This window comes from Esox lucius, chromosome 24 (assembly GCF_011004845.1).
Source record: "Esox lucius isolate fEsoLuc1 chromosome 24, fEsoLuc1.pri, whole genome shotgun sequence".
Classification (NCBI taxonomy): domain Eukaryota; kingdom Metazoa; phylum Chordata; class Actinopteri; order Esociformes; family Esocidae; genus Esox; species Esox lucius.
The window spans coordinates 7,913,915-7,934,881 of record NC_047592.1 but is presented as its reverse complement, the minus strand read 5'-3'; the positions used below and the strand labels follow the sequence as shown (position 1 = coordinate 7,934,881).

The 20,967-nt window shown below is 47.1% G+C and overlaps 1 protein-coding gene across 21 annotated transcripts in view; it reads right to left on the bottom strand.

Moving 5' to 3' along the window:
- The window catches only part of camk2d1 (calcium/calmodulin-dependent protein kinase (CaM kinase) II delta 1), a 60,099-nt gene that overhangs the window by 12,911 nt on the left and 26,221 nt on the right, over positions 1 to 20,967 (bottom strand). For 13 of the 21 annotated variants that reach the window (XM_034290853.1, XM_034290857.1, XM_034290855.1 and 10 more), the window contains 10 exons: positions 15,189 to 15,248; positions 12,808 to 12,862; positions 8,715 to 8,780; positions 7,869 to 7,941; positions 3,649 to 3,751; positions 2,753 to 2,836; positions 2,059 to 2,153; positions 553 to 675; positions 335 to 418; positions 123 to 165 (listed from right to left, as the gene is read on the bottom strand). In XM_034290853.1, coding sequence (XP_034146744.1) covers positions 123 to 165; positions 335 to 418; positions 553 to 675; positions 2,059 to 2,153; positions 2,753 to 2,836; positions 3,649 to 3,751; positions 7,869 to 7,941; positions 8,715 to 8,780; positions 12,808 to 12,862; positions 15,189 to 15,248 — 786 coding nt within the window. Of the gene's footprint in view, positions 1 to 122; positions 166 to 334; positions 419 to 552; positions 676 to 2,058; positions 2,154 to 2,752; positions 2,837 to 3,648; positions 3,752 to 6,974; positions 7,048 to 7,868; positions 7,942 to 8,714; positions 8,781 to 12,807; positions 12,863 to 15,188; positions 15,249 to 20,967 lie in introns of all 21 variants that reach the window. The other 8 variants (XM_034290856.1, XM_034290861.1, XM_010888045.5 and 5 more) reach the window with 1 other exon arrangement.

The window sequence follows — 20,967 nt, the reverse complement described above, 5'->3', positions numbered from 1 at the left end:
ACAACTACGGCGACGGGGAGGCAAAGAGAGACGCACAAAAGGTGACAGAAAGACAAAAACTGAGAGAAAGAGCTAGAAACACCCCGACATGAACACTGACACACAGGTTTGATGCGTCTTACCGGAGAAGTTGCGCGTGGCCAGCATGGTGGTGAGGATGGCACCCTGACAAGGACAAATGGAACAGTGAGCAGAGGCTGACCTGCAGTCCCCTGTAATCCCTCACATGGACTCAAACCTTAGGTAATGATTAGAGTACTTGGAGTCCAGGGTCCACTCAGGGCCCTGACAAACCCCCAAAGCCCAAGGCCCCCATGAGAAAGGGCCCACAGACCTTGAGTTTCCTCCGGGCGTTGAACTTCCTCAGACACTCCACGGTCTCCTGTCGATGCATCATGGACGCCACAGTGGAACGTTGCTGTGGGGGACAAAGGTCAGAGGGTGAACACGGCCCGGATCTGATGGGCCACTCAGAACACTGGCCCGTCTGAGTGAAAGGGGGATGGAACGTGCGTGAGAATGAGCGTGTGGTGTTTGGTGTGTGTGACGTACGAAGATCCAGGGGTGTTTCAGTGCATCTGTAGCGGTGACTCTCTTGACAGGGTTGATGGTCAGCATCTTGTTGATGAGGTCTTTGGCCTCTGGCGTCACCGTGTCCCATTCAGGGGAGGGAAACTAAAGGACAGAACCCAGAGAGGCAGTGTTGTAGTCAGGACTCCACATTGACCCTGACCACTGGTGACTTGTACTGGACTCTGATGACCACTGCTAGGTGGGCAACGATATGGAGATGCAAGCGGGACTAGACGCTCAGGGCAATTCTGCTTTGTCGTGGGAAATGAACGGCGCACACATCCCAGGTCAGGTGGTAAGCTGCGAGAGAGTGTGGGTAGACAGGTCGGCTCCGCTGCTGCTCCAATCGGACAAGACGCAAAGGAGACGTCTTTCTTCCCATAGCTAATCAGTACCAGCCTTCTAGTTACCTAAACCTCACATTAGGAAAAACAAGCTGACCTGCTTACATAAAAGTCATCAGTCTTTGATTTTGTAAAAAAAAATATGCGCTACCTGTTTTTGTAAGAACAACATTGTTTGGCAAAATGACTACACCCCTGGTAACTGCAAGAAACCTTTATGTATACATTTGTTGGCACAGAAAATTAGGAGTAGCAAACCATTTCATGATTTAATATCATTTTGTCGTTAATGGGGACCTAGAGACACAGAATTGAGAACGTTGACCAGGAATCGAGCATCAGAAGTCGGACTCGTCGCACGACTGGACCATAAGTGCACAGAACAAGGACTGGATTGGGCCATAGGTTCTTGGGACTCGACTCAGCCTTTAGTTTTAGCGACTCGACTACATTTCTGAAGATGAGGAATCTAATCCCTCATCCATTTTTCATTCATCCTGGATATCCCCTCCGCCCACGCAGCTTGGTTTGGAAATTGACAAAATTGTCCTTGATGAAACCACGACAGAGAGGAGAACCTCCTGAATAACCAGACAAGGTTGAAAAAACAGAGCAGCTGAGCGTTACTTGCATGACAGAGCTGAGCCCAGCTCCTCCCTCCCTCCCTCCTCCACATCTCCCCTCCCGAGGCTCAATCTGTCTTGGGCAGACGTTGGCATTGGCAGCGATGAGTAGGCAGCCAGACTAGCGAGGAACAGCCACACGGCACGTGTGTTCCAACAGCATGCTGGGAGAAGCAATGCCCAGCCAACTGAGACCGACTGGCCGCGTGTCGGGTAAAAGACAAGTGGCTAACACGTTTCCTTTTCCGAGATAAAACTGTCGCACTCCCGTCACTTAAACAGGAGCTCAGCGTTGCCTGCCAGCGCAATTGCGATCAAAGTCTCGGGAGAACGCGGTCAGCGATTTGGGCATCGATTTAGGAGTCGGCCTGCCCGGTCTTACACGCCCATCAGGCTTACGTTCGAGAAACCCCGGGGTGAATACATTTCTGCTGTGACAGGTGGAACGCTGCCATTGGGGATGTGTGTGTGTGTGTGTGTGTGTGTGAGAGAGAGAGGGTGTAGGTGTGTGTCCTCACGTCATAAGCCCCGGCCTTGATCTGCTGGTAGAGGCGGTGCTGATCTTCATCCCAGAATGGAGGGTATCCCACCAGCAGGATGTAGAGGATCACACCTGGGGACACACAGGTCAGTCGTACCAGTTATTAAAACTATATCCATTTTTATACCCAGAAGCACTCAGAGGGGAAGGTACAATTAAATTCAGCAAAACTCATTACTATCTGAACAACTCTTATTATACCACTTCGAACAGCCTCCACCGAGACATGGCTACCGGCAAAAGCGTTGCCAGTGTCAAGCCGCTGAAGAGGTCGAGAGAGGCCGGGATATTAACCCCCCGCCCGGTGCATAGACTCTCCCAGCTCCCACTGTGAGGTCATTCCTATCGCCATGGTGACAAACGAGCCAATCGCCTCAGCGCCGTGTCGCCCCTGGCGGGGTTCGGACAACACACTGTAGGGCCCTTTGGCTCGTCACCACTGACAACACAAACAAGCCATTGTCGCTCACGTCTGAGAGGCTAAGCACAGGTGCGGGAATGGGTCTGTGGCCGACACGTGAAGCCCAGGTGGCCGGGCCCTCGACCAGTCAGGTAACGGGATGATGCAGTGGCCAATTCAGGGAGCGCAACCGGAGGATCTCACAGTCTGTGTGGGAGCCGTGAGGACAGTTCCCACTCAAAGACAAAGAGGCGGTTCTGAAGGTCCTTACCGCAAGCCCACATATCCACAGGTTTTCCATAGGGATCTTTCCTGAGGACCTCGGGGGACAGGTAGCCTGGGGTTCCCGCAAAACCTACAACACAGACGAAAACGCATGTGAATAAATAAACTAACATTTCTCTCATCTACAGGTCAACAAGGGCCTTCTTAAATATTCATGCAGTAGCAAATTAGAGGTTAAAATACAGACAATATAACTTTTTTAATCTTCTATTGTTTGCTTTAAAATCGGATTGATAATTTAAATACCAAAATGTAAGCTTTACAAACAATTTGGCATGTCACAACCATTTGTGCCTTGTTCTGAAAAAATATGAGAAGACATAATTCCCTAGCTCGAAAACACCACATTTATGGGCCACAGTTGACAAGTTTTTCAAAAATGCCACACTGGAAAGAACCTGGGGAGATGTTGTGTGGCTCCCCGCCAGAGAAAGCAGCCTACTTTTCTAAGGAACTCAAAGTACCAGCATGCCCTGGGGCAAAGCCAGTAAAGTGGATAGATGATTCCCAGCTGTCAGCCAGCCCCAGGGGGATTGGGATAATTATTCTTCCATTCTGTGGGGATTACTAGAGAATAACCCATAATAACACCTCCTCTATAAACACAGAGCATTGACACTGATAAAACTGAATGTTTTACACTCTAACAAGAAAACTTTAATTCTGCAATGGGGACACAAACTTGGGCACAAAGAGTAAATAAATATGAGAGCATTGTTAAGTGTGTGGATCAGATGGCGTAGAATGAAAGTACCATTCGTCAAGGCTGTTGACTAACTCACCAAACAGACACCAAACATTAATTAAGACACCGAATGAACATTAAAACTGGGTATCCTCCACTATATCGCAACAGCTGTCTTGCGATGGACTGGCACTCACCGAACCACGCCTGCTGGTCCCCCTGCACCTCGATGGCCAGGCCAAAGTCCGCCAGCTTGACTGCTGCTCCCTTCAGCTTACTGGCTAGCAGCAGATTCTCAGGCTTCGAGTGGAGACACAGAGGCCCAGTTTCAACACTTCTCAAACAGTGAACAAACCATAAAAACATACCGTTTTGGAGCACGCCCGAAAACCCCAGACACTCTACACTGTAGAAGCTAGATGACGAGTCATCAACAACAAATTGGGATTCCAATATGTAAACTAAATTCTGCTAACCAACGTATGGTTCAGCTTACTACTAGCAGTATGAACCGTTCACAACTGCTACGCATGGAGAGACGTGAACGCGTGCGATAGAAGCCAGGACCGGCGGCGCGTGGCCTAATTGGTCGGTCTGTCGCTAGGCCCGGGGGAACGGGACTCCATGGTCGTCATGGAATCTGTCAGGGCACAGCCAGGGCCACGGAGGGCTCACAGCATTTCGACGGGGTCACCGAGGCCAAACTCCAACAGCGGTGTTGGAGGATTCTCCCGGTTCACCCTGAAACGATGTGAGGCCACAGTAGCGACATCTAAGCTAAAAAAACTAAACAAAAGACCTTTCTGCCTCTAACGTTCTCGATGACCGTGACCCAGGCATTTGTGTACGAACGGAAAGGGGTGGGGCTTAAAGAAAAGGTTACCCTTGGCTATAGGCTGATGAATAATAATTCGCTGACATTTGCGAGGCGTCTTCGCTGAGCCTCGTAATTTAATAGTGAACAGGAGTATTGGACGCTGAACAGAAGCGGCTTGTGTGGCAAATACATCTGCTACAGTACTTCCACTGCAGTACAATACACCACATTGGAGGACTAACGCCACTTTATGGCACTGCCTTAAAAAACAAAGGCGGATTCATCCTTCAGTATTGTAAAGCATCAAAATCATACATAGTACATTCATGATTGTTCAGCAGTGCGGTTAGTAGAGCATTCGTGAGATGTGATAGGTGCAGATCAGAGGGCGGGCTCACATGCTAGGGTGGGAGGGCATGGTAAGTGCATTCAACAGCCAAGCATTCACTGCAAACCACCCCCCCCCCCCCCACACACACACACACACACACACACACACACACACACCCCCAAAAAAATCCACGCCTCAAAATGTCATCTCATTAAATAATTTCTCATAATCAAAAAGGTTGTATGAAAAATTTAATATTCAACAAACCCTGAATAAATATAATTATCAAATCTAAAGGACATAATGATGGCTACAGTACTGCTAACATCAGGCCAGTACTGCTGTCTGGACTGGCTACATTCATTGCAGTGAGGCTTAGGGCAAGTCTACAAGCTTAGTGTGTCTACATGAGGATCTACCCCTCTGTGATCAGGATATATCCCCTGTCCTCAGGGCTCCTGTGTCAAGCCTCGAACTTCATTCAGCGTTCATTAAGATGTAATTACTCCAAGCTCATCACGCTTGGCTGGCCTCATCACAGCTGCGGTTAGCTGGAGAGACCCACTCATTTTTCTGTCACTCACACTGGCTTGCACGCGGGTCTCACTTATTATTCCTCAATCTCCAGGCTAACCACCTCTGTCTCTTCAGGTCTTGACTTCAGGGACTCAAATCTACCGGGCGGGGGTCACAGTACCTCAGCCTACCGGGCGGGGGTCACAGTACCTCAGCCTACCGGGCGGGGGTCACAGTACCTCAGCCTACCGGGCGGGGGTCACAGTACCTCAGCCTACCGGGCGGGGGTCACAGTACCTCAGCCTACCGGGCGGGGGTCACAGTACCTCAGCCTACCGGGCGGGGGTCACAGTACCTCAGCCTACCGGGCGGGGGTCACAGTACCTCAGCCTACCGGGCGGGGGTCACAGTACCTCAGCCTACCGGGCGGGGGTTATCTGAACCTAGAGGCAGGACAGTGGAGGGAGAAGGAGGGAGGACAGAGACAGCCCTGGTCTCTCATGCAGTCATCCAGAGTTGCCTGGCCTCACGTGTAGACAAACACAGAGGAAGAGAGAGATAAAGTGCAACAGCACAGTGACTAGAGCAGCTGGGAGGAGGAAGAGGACAGGAAAGCAAGAAGAGGACAAGAGGGAAGAATGGACAGCAGGAACAAGTTGAGGACAAGATGGAGGAGTTCAGTTACAGACAAACGGACAACAACGGAGAACAGGAAAGGAAAGAGGGATGAAAAGGGATGACAGATGTATAATGAGCAAGAGGTGGAACAGACAGAGAGCTGGCCAGTCCAATGAGGTCAGAGGTCACCGCGTGTTAAGGAACATCCTGAGAGGGCTCTGTGGACTGCAGCAGTCTGCCTGGTCCAACGGAGACTTCCAGACAGACTGACTCACTGACTGGGCCAAGACGGGTCACCATGGCAAACATATATGTACACAAACACACGCGTCTGAAAACACTGGCCTTTCATCTGCCCCTTTCATGCTCCTTTTGTTTGTTTGGCTCACGTTTGTTTCACCTTTGTCCACATCCGCCGCTGCCCATGGTAACAGACCAAAGGCAGCCAACCAGAGCAGCGCCTGAAGGGGCCTCCGCGCCAATGCAAACACGGGGTGATTATTTCAGGAGTGAAACGGAGCTCCTGGCTGCACCTGGCTCATTTGATTAGCAAATAGGAGTTGTGGACCTAGTCGCCGTGACGGACGACAACAGCCGTTGAAGGGGGTCTAAACAGTGGAAATCCTCCAGATTGGACTCGGAGAACGTGACAGAGAGACGTTCTCTTAAGCAAAGATAAAACGAGGCCTGAATTTGTTCAACGTTAGACAGCTTTAAAAGTAACTGGACGAACTACAGGTCCTATTTCTGTCCTTATTAACACCTTGATACAGCCTCTGTGGACAAACCCAGAACCTTGGGGAAGGTACGGATGGCCACATGCCTTTCCAAAAGGACCACGACGGCCTTTCTGTAATTACTATTTCATTAGCTTCAAAATAACTTCTGTCATGCCGGGCCTTTCCCTAACGGAGGGGAGAAGTGAAACTCCATAATCCAGGTGAGTAGAATATTTGACCTTGTAATTGGCTCAGAGACCCTCATGTCTCGACTGAATAGCTAAGGAGAGTCTATCAAAGGCAAGCGGAGCAGTCTGAAAGTCAGCGAGAATGCGTAGGGTGTCCCTGCCATTAGAAAAATAATTAAATGAGAGAAGAGGAAGAGGAGGTGGAGAAAAAGTGGAAGATTGAGGTGGGAGAGGAAAGAGGAGGAAGATCTGGAGAAGGAGAGGAAGGGATAGAAGAAAGGAAGGAATGAGAGAAAGGAAGGGCTGCGTTTGGCTTCCCAGCGTCTCTACTCACCTTCAGGTCGCGGTGGACAACACCCATCTGGTGGCAATGGAGCACAGCCTCTAGGATCTGCTGAATGCAATGACTGCATGCAAACACCAGGGGGCGTGGGTTAGTGACAAGCTCACACTGTGCCCTGCTCTCTCCTTGAGACTGGGGTGGGGGGGTGGGGATCGGGGGGCAGCGGTGCCAGGGGGATGATGATACAGTGGTTCTTTACCGGTCAGACGCCACCGGCCTGTGGGTTTTGATATTCTGATGAGTGACCGGATTGGAGAAATTTAGGCCAAAGGTCGATCTGACTCTAGCGTTAAGACACAAAGACATCTCGCCGTGACATCATCATCACCACCACCGCCCGTCCACCCCACCCGCTGTCCTCCCGGTTCTCCAAACAGAAGTAGTTCAGCTTCCTGCCGGCTGTGAGCTTGACCCTGGGGTGGGCAGGGGGGGGGTGTAATGATGCCATTTACCCCCCCACCACCACCACCCCCACGGAGCAGGCCCACAGCAGGCGACGGGAGCGGAGAGAGCCAGGGTGACCAGGAAGTGACGCTCCGCCCACATCCTGTCCCGGGGCTTACAGAGGGCATGGTGAGACGTGTAGACGCCCCCCTCAACCGCGCAGCCACCCCCCCCCCCCCCCCCACCAAAAAAAGCCCTCCGCGGTGTGCGTGTGCGCCACCTGACCATCGTCCGCAGGAGGAGACCTGCCGCGGGGGAGGGGGGGGGGGGGGGGTGGAGGAGGGGGTCGGAGCGGCCAGAGAAGGCAGGAGGGAGGAAAGCGGCTTGTGTGGGTGGAGAGGGTGAAGGTGGCTGTTAATCGGTGGTGGAGTTCGGGCGGGCAGGCAAGCGGGTGAGAGGGCCGGCAATGGTGCCAGCCCGGCCTCCGAGCTGCGTACTAACCTTCATGTCTCTGTGAACTATGCCACTTTGGTGACAGTGATTTACACTTTCTAGAATCTGCTGTATGCACTGGCTGTGGAGAAGAGACGAGGCGAGAAGAAGCAGGGGAGAAGAGAGTACATCAGAGGAGGCAAAATAACCCGGGGGGGTGGGGGTGGGGGGGGGAGCAGAAAGGACTAGACTTGCACAGCAAATCCAAAACAGAGTTTTAAGTTCAGGGGTGAGGTCCACCTTTTGTTCGACCTCTTAATCTTTAGGACAGCGCAAATGCTACAACTGTCATGAAATGGGAACAGTAATTCTAATAAATCGCCTCCCAACGACAGAAAGGGCAAAAGGACTGAATCTTTTAACAGTCCTCAGGTGTACAGAGGAGATTTTGGAATGTGTAGAAACAGACGGATTAAAACAAGATGACATCACACTCTTGGGTTATTGTTGATTAATACGGCAGAAAAAAATAGGAAAAGATCTGCAGATGACAGCCTCGTCATAAGAGAGAAACAGCAGAAAAGGAGAAAACAGACAACAGCCAGATTACATTCATAAAATACATTACTGAGAGCAGACAGATATCCACACAATACAGATAAACACTTAACTACAGAACCACGCGACGGAGACATGCAACAACACATGATATTCATGATACAACTTACTACCTACTGTAAGATGCTCATTATAGATAGTGTGTGTGTGTTCGATGTGTCACGTACATCATGGTCTATCACATTCCTTGTTAAATGATGGCATTTTAAAACCATTTCAAAATGTTATGATGAGAAATTGAGTTTTTCCAGATCCAACATGTGTTGGGGCAGTTCCACGGGTCGGTCCAACACTGACCTGGCGTCTGCTTCGCTGTAATACTCCCTGGCTACGATGTCCTCAAAGAGCTCTCCACCAGTCACCCTGGAAGGGGAAAATGTGACGCATTAATTCCACGCTGCTAGACGGAAAAACAGTGGGGCGGCCCGAATAACAGAGGGCGCTATTCACTATTCAAATAAGCGGTCAGGTGTTTTTTCAGGAAGGAACAAAAAGAACGTTAAGACAAAAAAGACGCCCGCGGTCATACAGAACAACTCGTTCACCTGTGTTTTCACTGTCATTGGAATAACAAACAGCTCAAACGGCGTTTTAGACTCTAAATATGGGTTGATCCACAGACTGGAACGCTCCCAGTCAGCCAAATGACCAAACTCCCAGGACTTCCTCCAAAATAACTGGGCAACACAGGATGTGGAAATATTTTATACTCTTGGCGCTGGAACGGCACCACACGTTTGTAGCACTTGGACTGTGTTTAGAGTACTACACCGCACACAGTTACACACACACACACAGTTACACACACGGTCAATTAGTATTAAGCTTAAGCCATCACTACATGCAAATAGTCACAGAAAGCTGAAGGAGGTCAACATTTGACCCTGCAAAGCTTATACGTTCAACAACAAAAAAACGTTTCCTGCAAAATCTAAATCAGGTGTTCAAGCCTCTCCTGTGTCCCCACCAGCTACTGACGCTGAAAGAAAACAGCTGCCCAACACCTTTGTTCTCCTCACATAACCTCCAACGTTGCTTTGCCCAGAGCATTGTTCTCACAGCCCCATCCAAATAACGCCTCTACTGTCACATCTGAAATCACCGGGGCTTGGCCTCAGCCCGTCCCACATAAGGCAGGCCGGTAGAAGTTGTCCCTCAAAGAATGGGAGCACATTCAAATATAAAACACAGGAAGGTGGATGTAATGAGAGCGCTATTATTCGTGGCCAATTTGATTTAGCCCTGCCATGGCATATTTTACTATGGTTTGTGATCATTCTTCCAGGAAGGTTTATTTAGGTGAAATGAGAGCCAAGCTTTCATCACTGCAATTCACTTCTCAGGTTCCCGAAGAGACAGACGTTTTATAACCCCTTAGTCAAATGAAATGCAACATTTAAAATAATTTGGTAGTGATTTCCCCATAAAGCTGCCAAATTAGACAGCACCAGCCCAAGAGGGCGTGGCAGAGAAAGCTGAAGACAGGAAGTTCCAGGCCGTGGGAGGGAGTGTTGTGTAGGAAAGATCGAGTGAAAATCAAAGTCATGTTTTTATTTTGCGACCAAAATTGATATACGCATCAAAAGTTAATTACATGGATACTATGAGAGTGCGCGGAGGAACAGGGACCAGTGTAAAAGGGCTAACGGTTAAAAAAGGGTTAAGAATTGCGGAGGTTAAAAAGGCTAGGGGGTCAAGGCTATACAAATTAAAGGTCAGAAGCCACGAAAACAACTGAATACCAACACATGGTATCAAGTTCCTACCACATTAATCGGCTCATCGAGCAGACGCTCAGTAAACTCATCTCACCTCACTTCCAAGTCATTGGAAGTGGACTGCATATGAGGGGCTCCCCAAAGGTTCTCTCAGAACAGGTCTCGTGAAAATACCTGCATAAATGAAGGTCCAATTAATGTATGAGCCATCCATTGACGCGTCTCTTCAGTCACGATCCACCATCATAGTCAGGCAGTGAAAACACACAGACCAAACGTCTTGTAAATAATGATAATATCCCCAGCTTATCCACTGGGATTACTAAAAACAATGCGGGATTCGAGCGCTTTGATCCACGGACATTAAACTGACTCAAAATGTGTCAGTCAGAAATAGACTAAAATATCAGTGCTGGTTCACACAGTCATCTTTCTCTCAAACGTTCCTACTTTCTTCCAACCTTCAGACTTTTGTGACAGTTCAATTGTCCCGTCCTCCATTAGAGCGAGGCATCTAACTACTTCGACTGTTACTGATTTACAAGTGATTTTGCATGCCGAACAAAACCCAAGCAACATAAGCAGAACTGTGGTTGGAAAACTGATCTTGCACATCTGACTGTACGCGCAAACACACAGAATTGCCTGAAAGAGGCATGCACAATATTAGGCCGTACATCATTAGGTGACAGCCAATATAATTTGCTAGGTTACGGTTATCAAATCATAATTATCTGGCTGCACCTGTTTGTTAGGGCCGGCCACACACACACACGCACGCACGCACGCACGCACGCACGCTTTCCAAAGTCACCTGTAATCGTAGTTGAAAACAGTGGTCATATACAGTATAAATACTGAGTGTAGTTGTGACATTGGAGTTTGACTTCTTGTAAGCCATCAATACAGTATTTTCTCAAAATCACCCAAAATGGATTGCATGCTCTTTATTTACAGAATGCTCCACATACAACAAAACATTCGACGTGAAGAGCAAAGCCAGAGCAGAGTCATGTATAGCACGTTGTCAACCAATCAGTTACCTTAATACACCAGGCAAGTAAAAACCAGGAAGACAGACAGACAAGCACTTGCGAATTAATCAGGGCCCTGAGTTTTTCCTGTTCTCGTCACACGTTCATGAAAACCTCAGGGCAGTTGTCACTGAACATGCCTTTTTAAAAAGTGTCAAGTTACATTTTGAACTCTTTAGTAGCTTTCAATAGCCTGGCAAATAAAGGAGGTTTATCCAAAAAATAATATGTCTCGCAAGTGAAAATCCCCAATCCTAGGGATCGATCACACTTCATCCACTGTCAGTTGAGACAGTAAACAAACCTCTCATTCCATTATTTCTTTATTTTTTACCTTCACGGCAACGTGCAGAAAGCAACTTGACTTGGAGTTAGCGTGTCAGTGTACTGAAGTGGCATTCGACCCGACCCTGGCGCTGTGCTACTGACGGGCGAGGGTGGCAGTCCTGCCGAACATGTTGGCGTCCGTGATAAGTGGGTCACTCAAACAGTTCAAGGAGGGTAATCCCGCACAAAGGATCATTACGGGAGGAGTGGCGTGGCATTGTTTAGCCCACCCTAAAATGTGCAGGGCAGATACTGACACAGCCAGGAGTTCTGCCCCGGAGGCTTGCATGCATGCCTGTCTATGTGACAGCCCGCTTAATTCAACGCCGCTGCTTTGGGGGCTCACGTTCTGCCTGAGAATTCCATGAGTACGGGTCATGTAAAGGCGAGGGCACAACTCCAACAATGTCTCGAAACTCCACTGACATACTTCGGACGCCCCAGAAATCCAAATCAACATCACTAATGCAGAAAGATACAAAAAAAAAAAGATCAGTATTGGGGTGAATACCCCAGAGTGAGGGGTGGGGTACACTAATCTACCAATAATTCCCAAAAGAGCATAAACACCCAAATTACACTCAGCACAGAGTATTTTGCAAGTGTGCTTCAAAGTCCAACAAATCCTCTAATAATACATGCAAAGAAGAATCACACACGCACGCACACCTTACAGGTATGTCAGGTGTAATTGTCACGGTCTTGTGTTGAGAGAGCAGTGACTGGTGTGGTGACAAAGGAGGAGAAGGAAGAGGAGCAGGAGGAGTAAGTTCAGGATACACATGGAGGAGGAAGAGGAGCAGGAGGAGTGAGTTCAGGATATACTTGGAGGAGGAGCAGGAGGAGTGAGTACAGGACACAAAAGGAGGAGGAAGAGGAGGAGGAGGAAGAGGAGCAGGAGAAGTGAGTACAGGACACACATGGAGGAGGAAGAGGAGCCGGAGGAGTGAGTACAGGATACACATGGAGGAAGAGGAGAACACTGGCATTTACGTCATACGTTGTTCCATCAATCGAATGCTTTGTAGGGTTGTTTACCTCCCCTAACCTGTGTGTGTGTGTGTGTGTGTGTGTGTGTGTGTGTGTGTGTGTGTTCACCATTAGTCTATAAACAGAGAGCAGATTCCTTCTAACTGTGGGTTAGATCCATTAAATCCAATTTACATGTGAACCTTTAATCTGAAAGTAGATTCCCAATCCAGTAACAGTGTAGGGTGATACTAATGACAGCCAGAGAGGGACATGGTGGAGGAAGAGGCTGGAAGGTCGTGTTCAGGAGAGCCACTGTGATTCAAAGAAATATATACTTACAAGTCAAAGACCAGGTAGTGGAAGCCCTCCTCTGATATGCTGTCATGGAGCCTCACTGGAAGACAGGGAGTGAGAAGGAGAGAGTGAGAAGGAGAGAGTGAGAAGGAGTGAGTGAGAAGGAGAGAGTGAGAAGGAGTGAGAGAGAGTCTGATTAGAAATGATGCACCTCCCACACTCTCCCACTTACCCATCCAGACAGCAATTTTATCTGTGTGTGTTCGGCTGCTTGTGTGCCTACGTGACTGTGTGTGTGTGTGTGTGTTTACACACATGTATGGGATTTAAACGTCCTCGCTCGTGCCTGATCTCACCTTATAATACGACTGCTCCCATGCACGCTCTTATCCACCTCACTGAAACCGACGCAGCCTGTCCTAAACACAATCAAACTGGCACTACTTCATACTACAGGTTATATGGAACCATGTGAATTACAACATTACCTAATGTCAGTTGTCTTGGCAACGAAAGCTATCGTATGACATCATGAGATGTATTGGTGCTGAGGGCTTTTGTAAGAGATAATGAGATGTACTAGCGATGAGGTCTATTGTATAATATCATGAGATGCATGATAAGTATTTGACGAGGGCTACTGTAGGACATCATGCCATATTGGCGACAAGGGCTATGGTAAGACAATGAGATGCCATGATGACAAAGGTCATTTCATGACCTCATGAGGTGTGTTGGTGACAAGGGCCGTTTTCTGACATCACGAGATGTACAGGCGATCAGGTCTATTGAATGAGATGTATTTGTGAAGAACGCTGCTGTACGACATCGAGATGTCTTGGCGATGAGGGATATTATATGACATCATGACATTTCAGTGATGAGGGGCTATTGTATGACATCAACCCACTTCCCAATGACAGCATGCAAGTGAATGCTTAACCTCATGCTTAAATACTTCATTCCTATGCTGTGCATACCGCTCCCATGTGACAGTGACACAACACACCTCAAATGGCCCACGGTGGGCAGGGAAGCACAGCTGAAGCAGTAAGCTTGTCATTCTCTAAACCAGGGCTTGATGACCGGTTGTGCTCCATATGGATAAACTGGCTGGAGGGTCACAGAAGAGGTGAGCGGTACCTCGCTCGTACAGCATCTAAATCCCAAATCCTGCCAAGGGCTCGACAGGGCATACCCCCGTTAAGGGGTACCGTGTTTCAGTTTCAGTCCTGAACTTCAGTCTCGGAGTAAAGACGGCATATTGTGGACATAGCGAAGCCCTCGGCCGGTGATTGAGACGTTGCATATGGGGGGGGATCCACTAAGAAACCTGAACCATCATTTCTTGGCTACCTAGCAAGACAACACAGCAGCCAGGGCTGTAATGCTCGGCCGATCCCATAATCCACAATAAAAACCAGAAAAGGAACCATTTTAAATCCTCAGTGAAGGCGGCTCTTTCATCTAGACGTGAATCACTCCGCCTGAAGTACTCTTCCCAAAAGAAAGGCAAAGACGACCCAGCGGTTCCACCTCGACACGCACAGAAGCAACAAGTCGTGTCACCGACAAGACCAAACAACCCTGCTATCGTCCCATCCCTAACACCGCCTCGGCCCACCTCTTCTCCGAGGGAGAGGAGAGGAAAAGTGACAGCAGGGGGGCGGTGTTGCGGGTGAGGTCTTGATTACAGGGGATACAGAGGGCGGCCGCCTACAGCAGAGAGAACACTGGCAGGTGTTTTTTGGCAGGCAAAGCCTGCTTCACTCAAAGGCTTTTTTTTTAGCCATGGGTGGGTTGGCCAGAACTGAAACAGACGGTGTGTGTGTGTGCGCACACATGTGTTTAACAGTGTGCGAGTTTGGAAGAGCAGTTTACTGGATTGGATTGAAAAAAAATTGACTGTCTGCACCATGCACTTTTACTGGGCCACCTGGCTCATTACAAATAGTGTGAAGATAATTTCTTCCTCGCAAATACCAGAATTAATTTGCCGGAATGCTACATGATTATTTCAGAACGAAGGCTAGGCCGTTCTGTATTTCACAGAAGGAATTAACGTTCCGTTTTCAAAATTATACTCAGTAAGCCACCATTTTAGTAACCATTTTCAGAAATCTCAAATTAATTCCGGGCTGCGTTTATTATGAAGCTATCGTTCTGTAACTGATCAGCTGGAGACGACTCAAACCTGTACTTAGCCCCGATGTGTGTGTGAGTGTGTGTTGTTGTGGTAACAGTGATGTGTGGGAGCGATTTGATGGCAAGAGAAACCATCGGAGGCACATTGACACAGTGAAGGGGTTAGCTAGAACAGTGACCAGGAAGAGTCAAATGGTTGGTGGAGGACAAAACAAAAAGGCACTTGGCCCCTGATTGCAGACCTGTCAGCAACATTAAGTGCAAAAAAAAGTGTGACTCACCAATATTAGGGTGCTTGAGCAGACGACAAATCCTGGCCTCTCGCTCCAGCTTCTGGTGATCTACAGGAGGAAGACAAAACCACAGCCATTAGTCTTAAAATAAACAGAGGTGTAGCACTTGCTTTAATCCTATAAAAGTATTTTTGTGATAGTGGAAGAGGCTTTCACATTTCAGACATAAACAGTACAGAAGCAGAAGACAAGATGTTAGGAGGAAATTCAGCAGACGATGTCCCTCAAACAGCTGGATGATTAAATCGGGGGGGAATACACACCTTTACCCCCTGGGCTGTTACACTCTAGTGTGTTAAGGGGAGGAATGTGTTATTGGGGTGGAACAAGCTCTAGCCTGTTCTACATTTGTGATTTCACATTCCTTTGAACTCTCAAAAAGGTATTCCATGCTGCTTTTATGTTAGAATTCCTTCAAAGAGACAGACAACAGTTTCTACAGCTTTCCAAAATAATCTCTTGGGTGATCTACTGGAGAGGGCTTGTTGTCACAAGAAGAATATCAGTAACGATACGCCCATTTCAAGATAACCAATTTGGTGAATGGGAAATATGCTTCAGTTTTTATGACTGTTGCTTCAGAGAATCTACAACAGTTCGACACTATAGCCAAGATCCCCAAGGCATCCCAACCAGACAAGAATGCCCATCAGAAGCTATACAACAAAAACACCATGAATCTAAAGGGGCTTTCATTTAACACCGTGAATATATTCACTTTGATTGGACCACCCACTGTTATTCAAAGTTCACATATGAACGCCATTTCATTTCTTCCAGCAGGGCGTGCCACTTAGCACAGCTGTGACCTCCATTGAAAACACAGGTTTAATTCAGGCCAGTGCCCAGTCCCATTGGATGGCCAATAAAGGCATTCATACAGTCGGCAGTGAGGTTGATAAAAACGTTGGCCAGACATCAATGCGCCGTAAAACGTTGCGTAATGCAAATTGTGCGCCGACTCATAGCCCCTAACTCCACCAATGTGAGGTGACGGTCTGGGTTTCCTAATGCCAGAGTACTACACTAAAACATCACTTTGACATCGCCGCTGAAGGACATGAAGACAATTGTAGTACCTTATCTAACGTGATTTTCCTCAGGAAGCAGTTTAACTAGAACTGCATTTCAAGGACTGGAAGACACGTAGTCCCTAAGCTTCACAAATCAGACGGATAGAATTGGATCGTTTTTTCAGATGTTTTGACATTTATTAGTTATTTCTCTCTAAACATTGTAATGTGCAGTTTGTGATTATGTCCTCGCCTTAACACAAAGAAATCCTGACCGCACTGACAGCTGGGCGGCAAAGTTTTGGGAAGGGTGCAAATAAGGTTCAAGGTTCTAGGTAACTTTATTATCCCCAAAAAAAAGGGCTAAAGAAATTAAGCTTATTGGAAATCTCAGACAATGTCTGATGCCCACAATAACCCCGCAACAATCACGGCGCAAAACCGAAACTATGAATTCCAAAAGAACGGTACGTGATATGGACTGACATTTCAAGATGACACGCTACTCATCTCAATACAATTATTTAATCAAAATCCAGTGCAGCGGAGTTCAAGCAACCAGTTGGCTGCCCCATGTAGATGGGGGCATACATTTATCAGGCCTGCTCACATTTTTTATTCATTAACGTTGCGACACCACTGGAAATGCTGTGAAGCAGGGCACCGGTCGCCCCAGGTTTCACTTTCATCTTTCAAGTGGTCGACCACAGCAACCAATTCATTATTAACCATTAAGAAATTCAGCCGACAGAACTGGGAAATGGATGAAATGTAAGATTTGCACAGCACGTCGATCGCTGAAATAAATCGGGAGCTTTGACTATAGCAAAAGTGAAAATGGAAAACATCTACCTAGTAGGTCTGAAAACAAAAAGGAGGCCTGATGATATATCTAGCTGAAGACACTAGATGGGCCGAGTTGGAAGAATGAATGGCAGTGTTGCCCAGAAGCAGGATTGTTCACGGTTGATTATCCACTCTGGCAAAGCAACACATTGAACACCGTGAGGCAGGGGAACTACAGACAGACCGGGAACCAAGGCTGGGGAAACATGGTCCTTTGGGGATCAATTCAACAAAATCTCCACTCAACTAAGATTTATTTTCTCCACCATTCACCTGCAGAGGGAGCTCAACCACTCAGAGCAGGGGCACGCGAAGGTACAGGAGTGAGTATGACTAAGGCCTTCAGATGTAAATTATTATGCAAATGGAGGTGTCCTCTCCTCTTCATTCTTAGCCACAATTCATCAGGTCTCACAGTGTTAGTCACACCAACACTTTCATCTTGTGGGATCCAGACCATTAACACCTGATTTCACAGAAGCAAATTTATCGCTCACGTTCACACCTCTGTTACCATTTAAACTTTTTTAAAAGAAGGCAAGAGCAGATAAAGGACAGAGGATGCAGGAGTTAAGCAAATCCAATTGACAAAAAAAGAACTTGGATGGATAACGACCAAAATCTCATCAATCCGCTTCGGTTAACGCCAGAGAACTGCTACAGACATGTCAGCGAATCTGTTCTGTATGACTGTGAGTGGGTCTCATCCAAGCATACAGCCCAGATGCATTGTGGGATTTCCCTAGAGACCACAGACTATTTTTAGGACCCGGGATGCATTCGTGCATCTCTAATCCACTGTCTTTTATTAAACATCTTGAAAGTTTCCTGACGCTCGCTCATCAAATCTGACTCTCAAACAAAATACATAGGCCCTTTCATAGAATCCAGATATCTATTTCTCCAATTAGGATAGCTTTTACAGGCGTGTAATCTGTGCACCACCAATCAAAGGCACTATTGCACAGATGTAATCCCTATTCCCTACTACTCCAGCCAGATGTGATCCTTCAGCACCCTTAACAATCAATCCAATTCCTTTTACCACCCCTTCTCTCAAACATCTAATCCCAATCGCACCAATCAGATGTGCTTTTATAGGGCAGTAATCTGGGCTCCACCAATCAGATGTGCTTTTATAGGGCAGTAATCCTGTTGCCAGGCGGCCTCTGGCGTATTCTGATTCGCTCCCGTCACCTTTCTCATCCCCAGGCGGCATGCTCCTAATCTGCGACAGGATTTAGAGCGTGAGAGCTGCTCACCTGCAGTGCCTCAACCTGAATCATTGTCCTTTCGACTTCTCTGTCGCTGGATTTTGACCGCGCTATGGAATTTGTTACATTGCGCTTTAGTGGACCAGTGAAGTTATCCAATAAAACGGCCATGAATGATGTGACTATTAAAAAAGACAGACACAAAAAGATAATTATAAAAACATGATATAAAACCCTAAACTGGAAACCGCTAAACATTGCATAAATCCGACGGACAATAAAGACCCTGCTGAGCACATGGTTAAATTGCTCTGCATCAACATCCTCATGACATCATGAATCAGAGACTGGCTTTTCCTCAATCTTTTATTAACGAGAGACTTTTTCCTTTCAAGGGATTTGCCATGTTATTTCCCACCTTGTGGACATAGCTACTGCAACAGCACATTCAAACCAGCTTTGGTTCAGTAGCTTACAAAAGCTAAAAATACATATTTTTAAAGTAATTCTGAATATTGAAAATTAATTAAAAAGCGTGTTAGATTTAGCAACAAGGAAATTACTGAGGGATTTTGTTTGCCCCAGTCTGTCATTGCTTGTTTGAGCAGAGATGTCTTAGTAACGCAGATGGACAAGAAGCAGGGTGCTGCTTTTCTATTTGACAACAGAAGTTCGTGAGCCTTCTAGTGACCAATAGAAATTCTCCATTTCAGGATGAGCTGAGTAAATGATGCAAAACACTATCGTCCCACTATTACAACAGATGTTACAGAAATCTTCTTGAATTACAATGCAAAATTCAACCTAATGCCCCTTCAACTAAAACAGTGCTGTGTTATTCACCTCGGAGCTGACCTATTTAACGGCAGTCAGGGCCAGATGGGCACACTGACAAATGCTGTCAGGCCTGAGAAACAGGGGCAGCAGCTATTTTCACTGCAATCTACCCTTCTTCACTCACTGGCATGATGGCAATACAGAACATCTGGACCCACTGTTGCCCTCAGGTCCGGTCCATTCTCAAGCCCCGACACCTTGAAGAGATCCAGTCCATTCTCTAATGTTAGTTAGCCCAATGGTGACCATGAACGAGTACAGCACACACTTCACAACAAAACGGACACAGGATCAAGTTTCCCCCTGACGCACTCCTCCACTCCTCATCCCCTCCACTCCTCATCCCGTGTTACCTCCAGGCCACCTCACACCCTCTGACGACCTTGGCAGAGAAGCCAGACTGATTTAAATAGAAAGGCAATCACTGATACGAACAGAAAGACGAATGCAGGATCAAATAAATAAAAGGAAAAAGGAGGGAAAGAAAACAAACAGCAGCACTTTAAAAGCAAGTGAGGGAAGCTTTTAAGAAAAAGCAAACGAGCCCAAGTTACCCTGAAAGAAGCAGAGGATCCTGGGAAGCCCCTCATGAGACGACTGCTTCAAAAAGCAGAATGATCCATTAGAACACATCCAGGCGTCGTCTTTAAGACACTTTGAAAGAGGAAACGACCTGAATCAGGTGCCACTGAAATTGGGCCACATTACATAGCGCAATCGGTCTCCTAAACCCAATGAGAGGGCAGGGAAGTTTGCAAATGACTATGATCAGCCAGGATGGCTCTCGCTTTCTTCAAGGATCTGACCTTAGACAGGTCATGTAGGTCATTTAAGGGTCTGCCAACAATTTTGCTGCACACCTTAACAATACCTTGCATGCAATTTTTCTGTTGAATAGACAGTGACCCATGCCAACAGATAAAAGAAAAAGTGAGAACAGATTCAATAAAACATTTCCATAAAAACAGTGTCAACATTAAAACTCCGAAGCTTACGAAGAAAGTGCATGCGCGGATGTGCTATTTTTTACACACAGCATCGACCTGGCACTCAAAGCACAGCTTATTGTCAATTACAGTCCCAAGATATTTGTACTGCTGTACTAGTTCAACTGACTGGTTGTCCAGCAAAACAGGGGAAATAACACAAAATAAATAATTGATTTTAAAATCAATGCACATTTCTTTCGTTTTTTCCACATTCATGTTTAAAAAGGAGGATTTGCACCAATCCATAAAATCCTGCACCACAGGACCATGTTCGGGATCATCACTACTGAGGAGGGACACAATAACTTAATCATCTGCAAATGTAATAATGTGGCGCTGTTCACACTGGCTTTGACAATCATTTGTGTATAAAACAAATAAAAGAGGGGAGAGGACACAACCCTGTGGAGACCCAGTAGAAGTAAAAAGTTCATCTGATAGGACACTGTCCACTCTCACCCTTCGTGACCTCGCTATTTAAAAATCCATTAGAAAAAAAATTAATGAAAATAAGACAGACAGGCTACACGAGCACGGCAGAGACAGGTTAAATCAGCACGGCAGAGACAGACCGACACGTTAAATCAGCATTTCTATGGCGACGTGCGGCTCAGCCAAGCATGACTACACAGCAAGCCCAGTGGGCATACATTTGTTAACATCAAATCACCCAGCAGAACACTGCCACTACCACCCAACAGTGTAGGTGTGTTCCACTCCATCTGTCCTCTACACCTCCGAACGCCCAAAAATTCCTTCCCATAGTCACCCCACGGCCCTGAGTGTGTCACATTATTAGTATATGGAGGCGCTTCACTTACAACGACATGAACCTACTGCAGGCATATGAAATACTACTTTGCTAGAA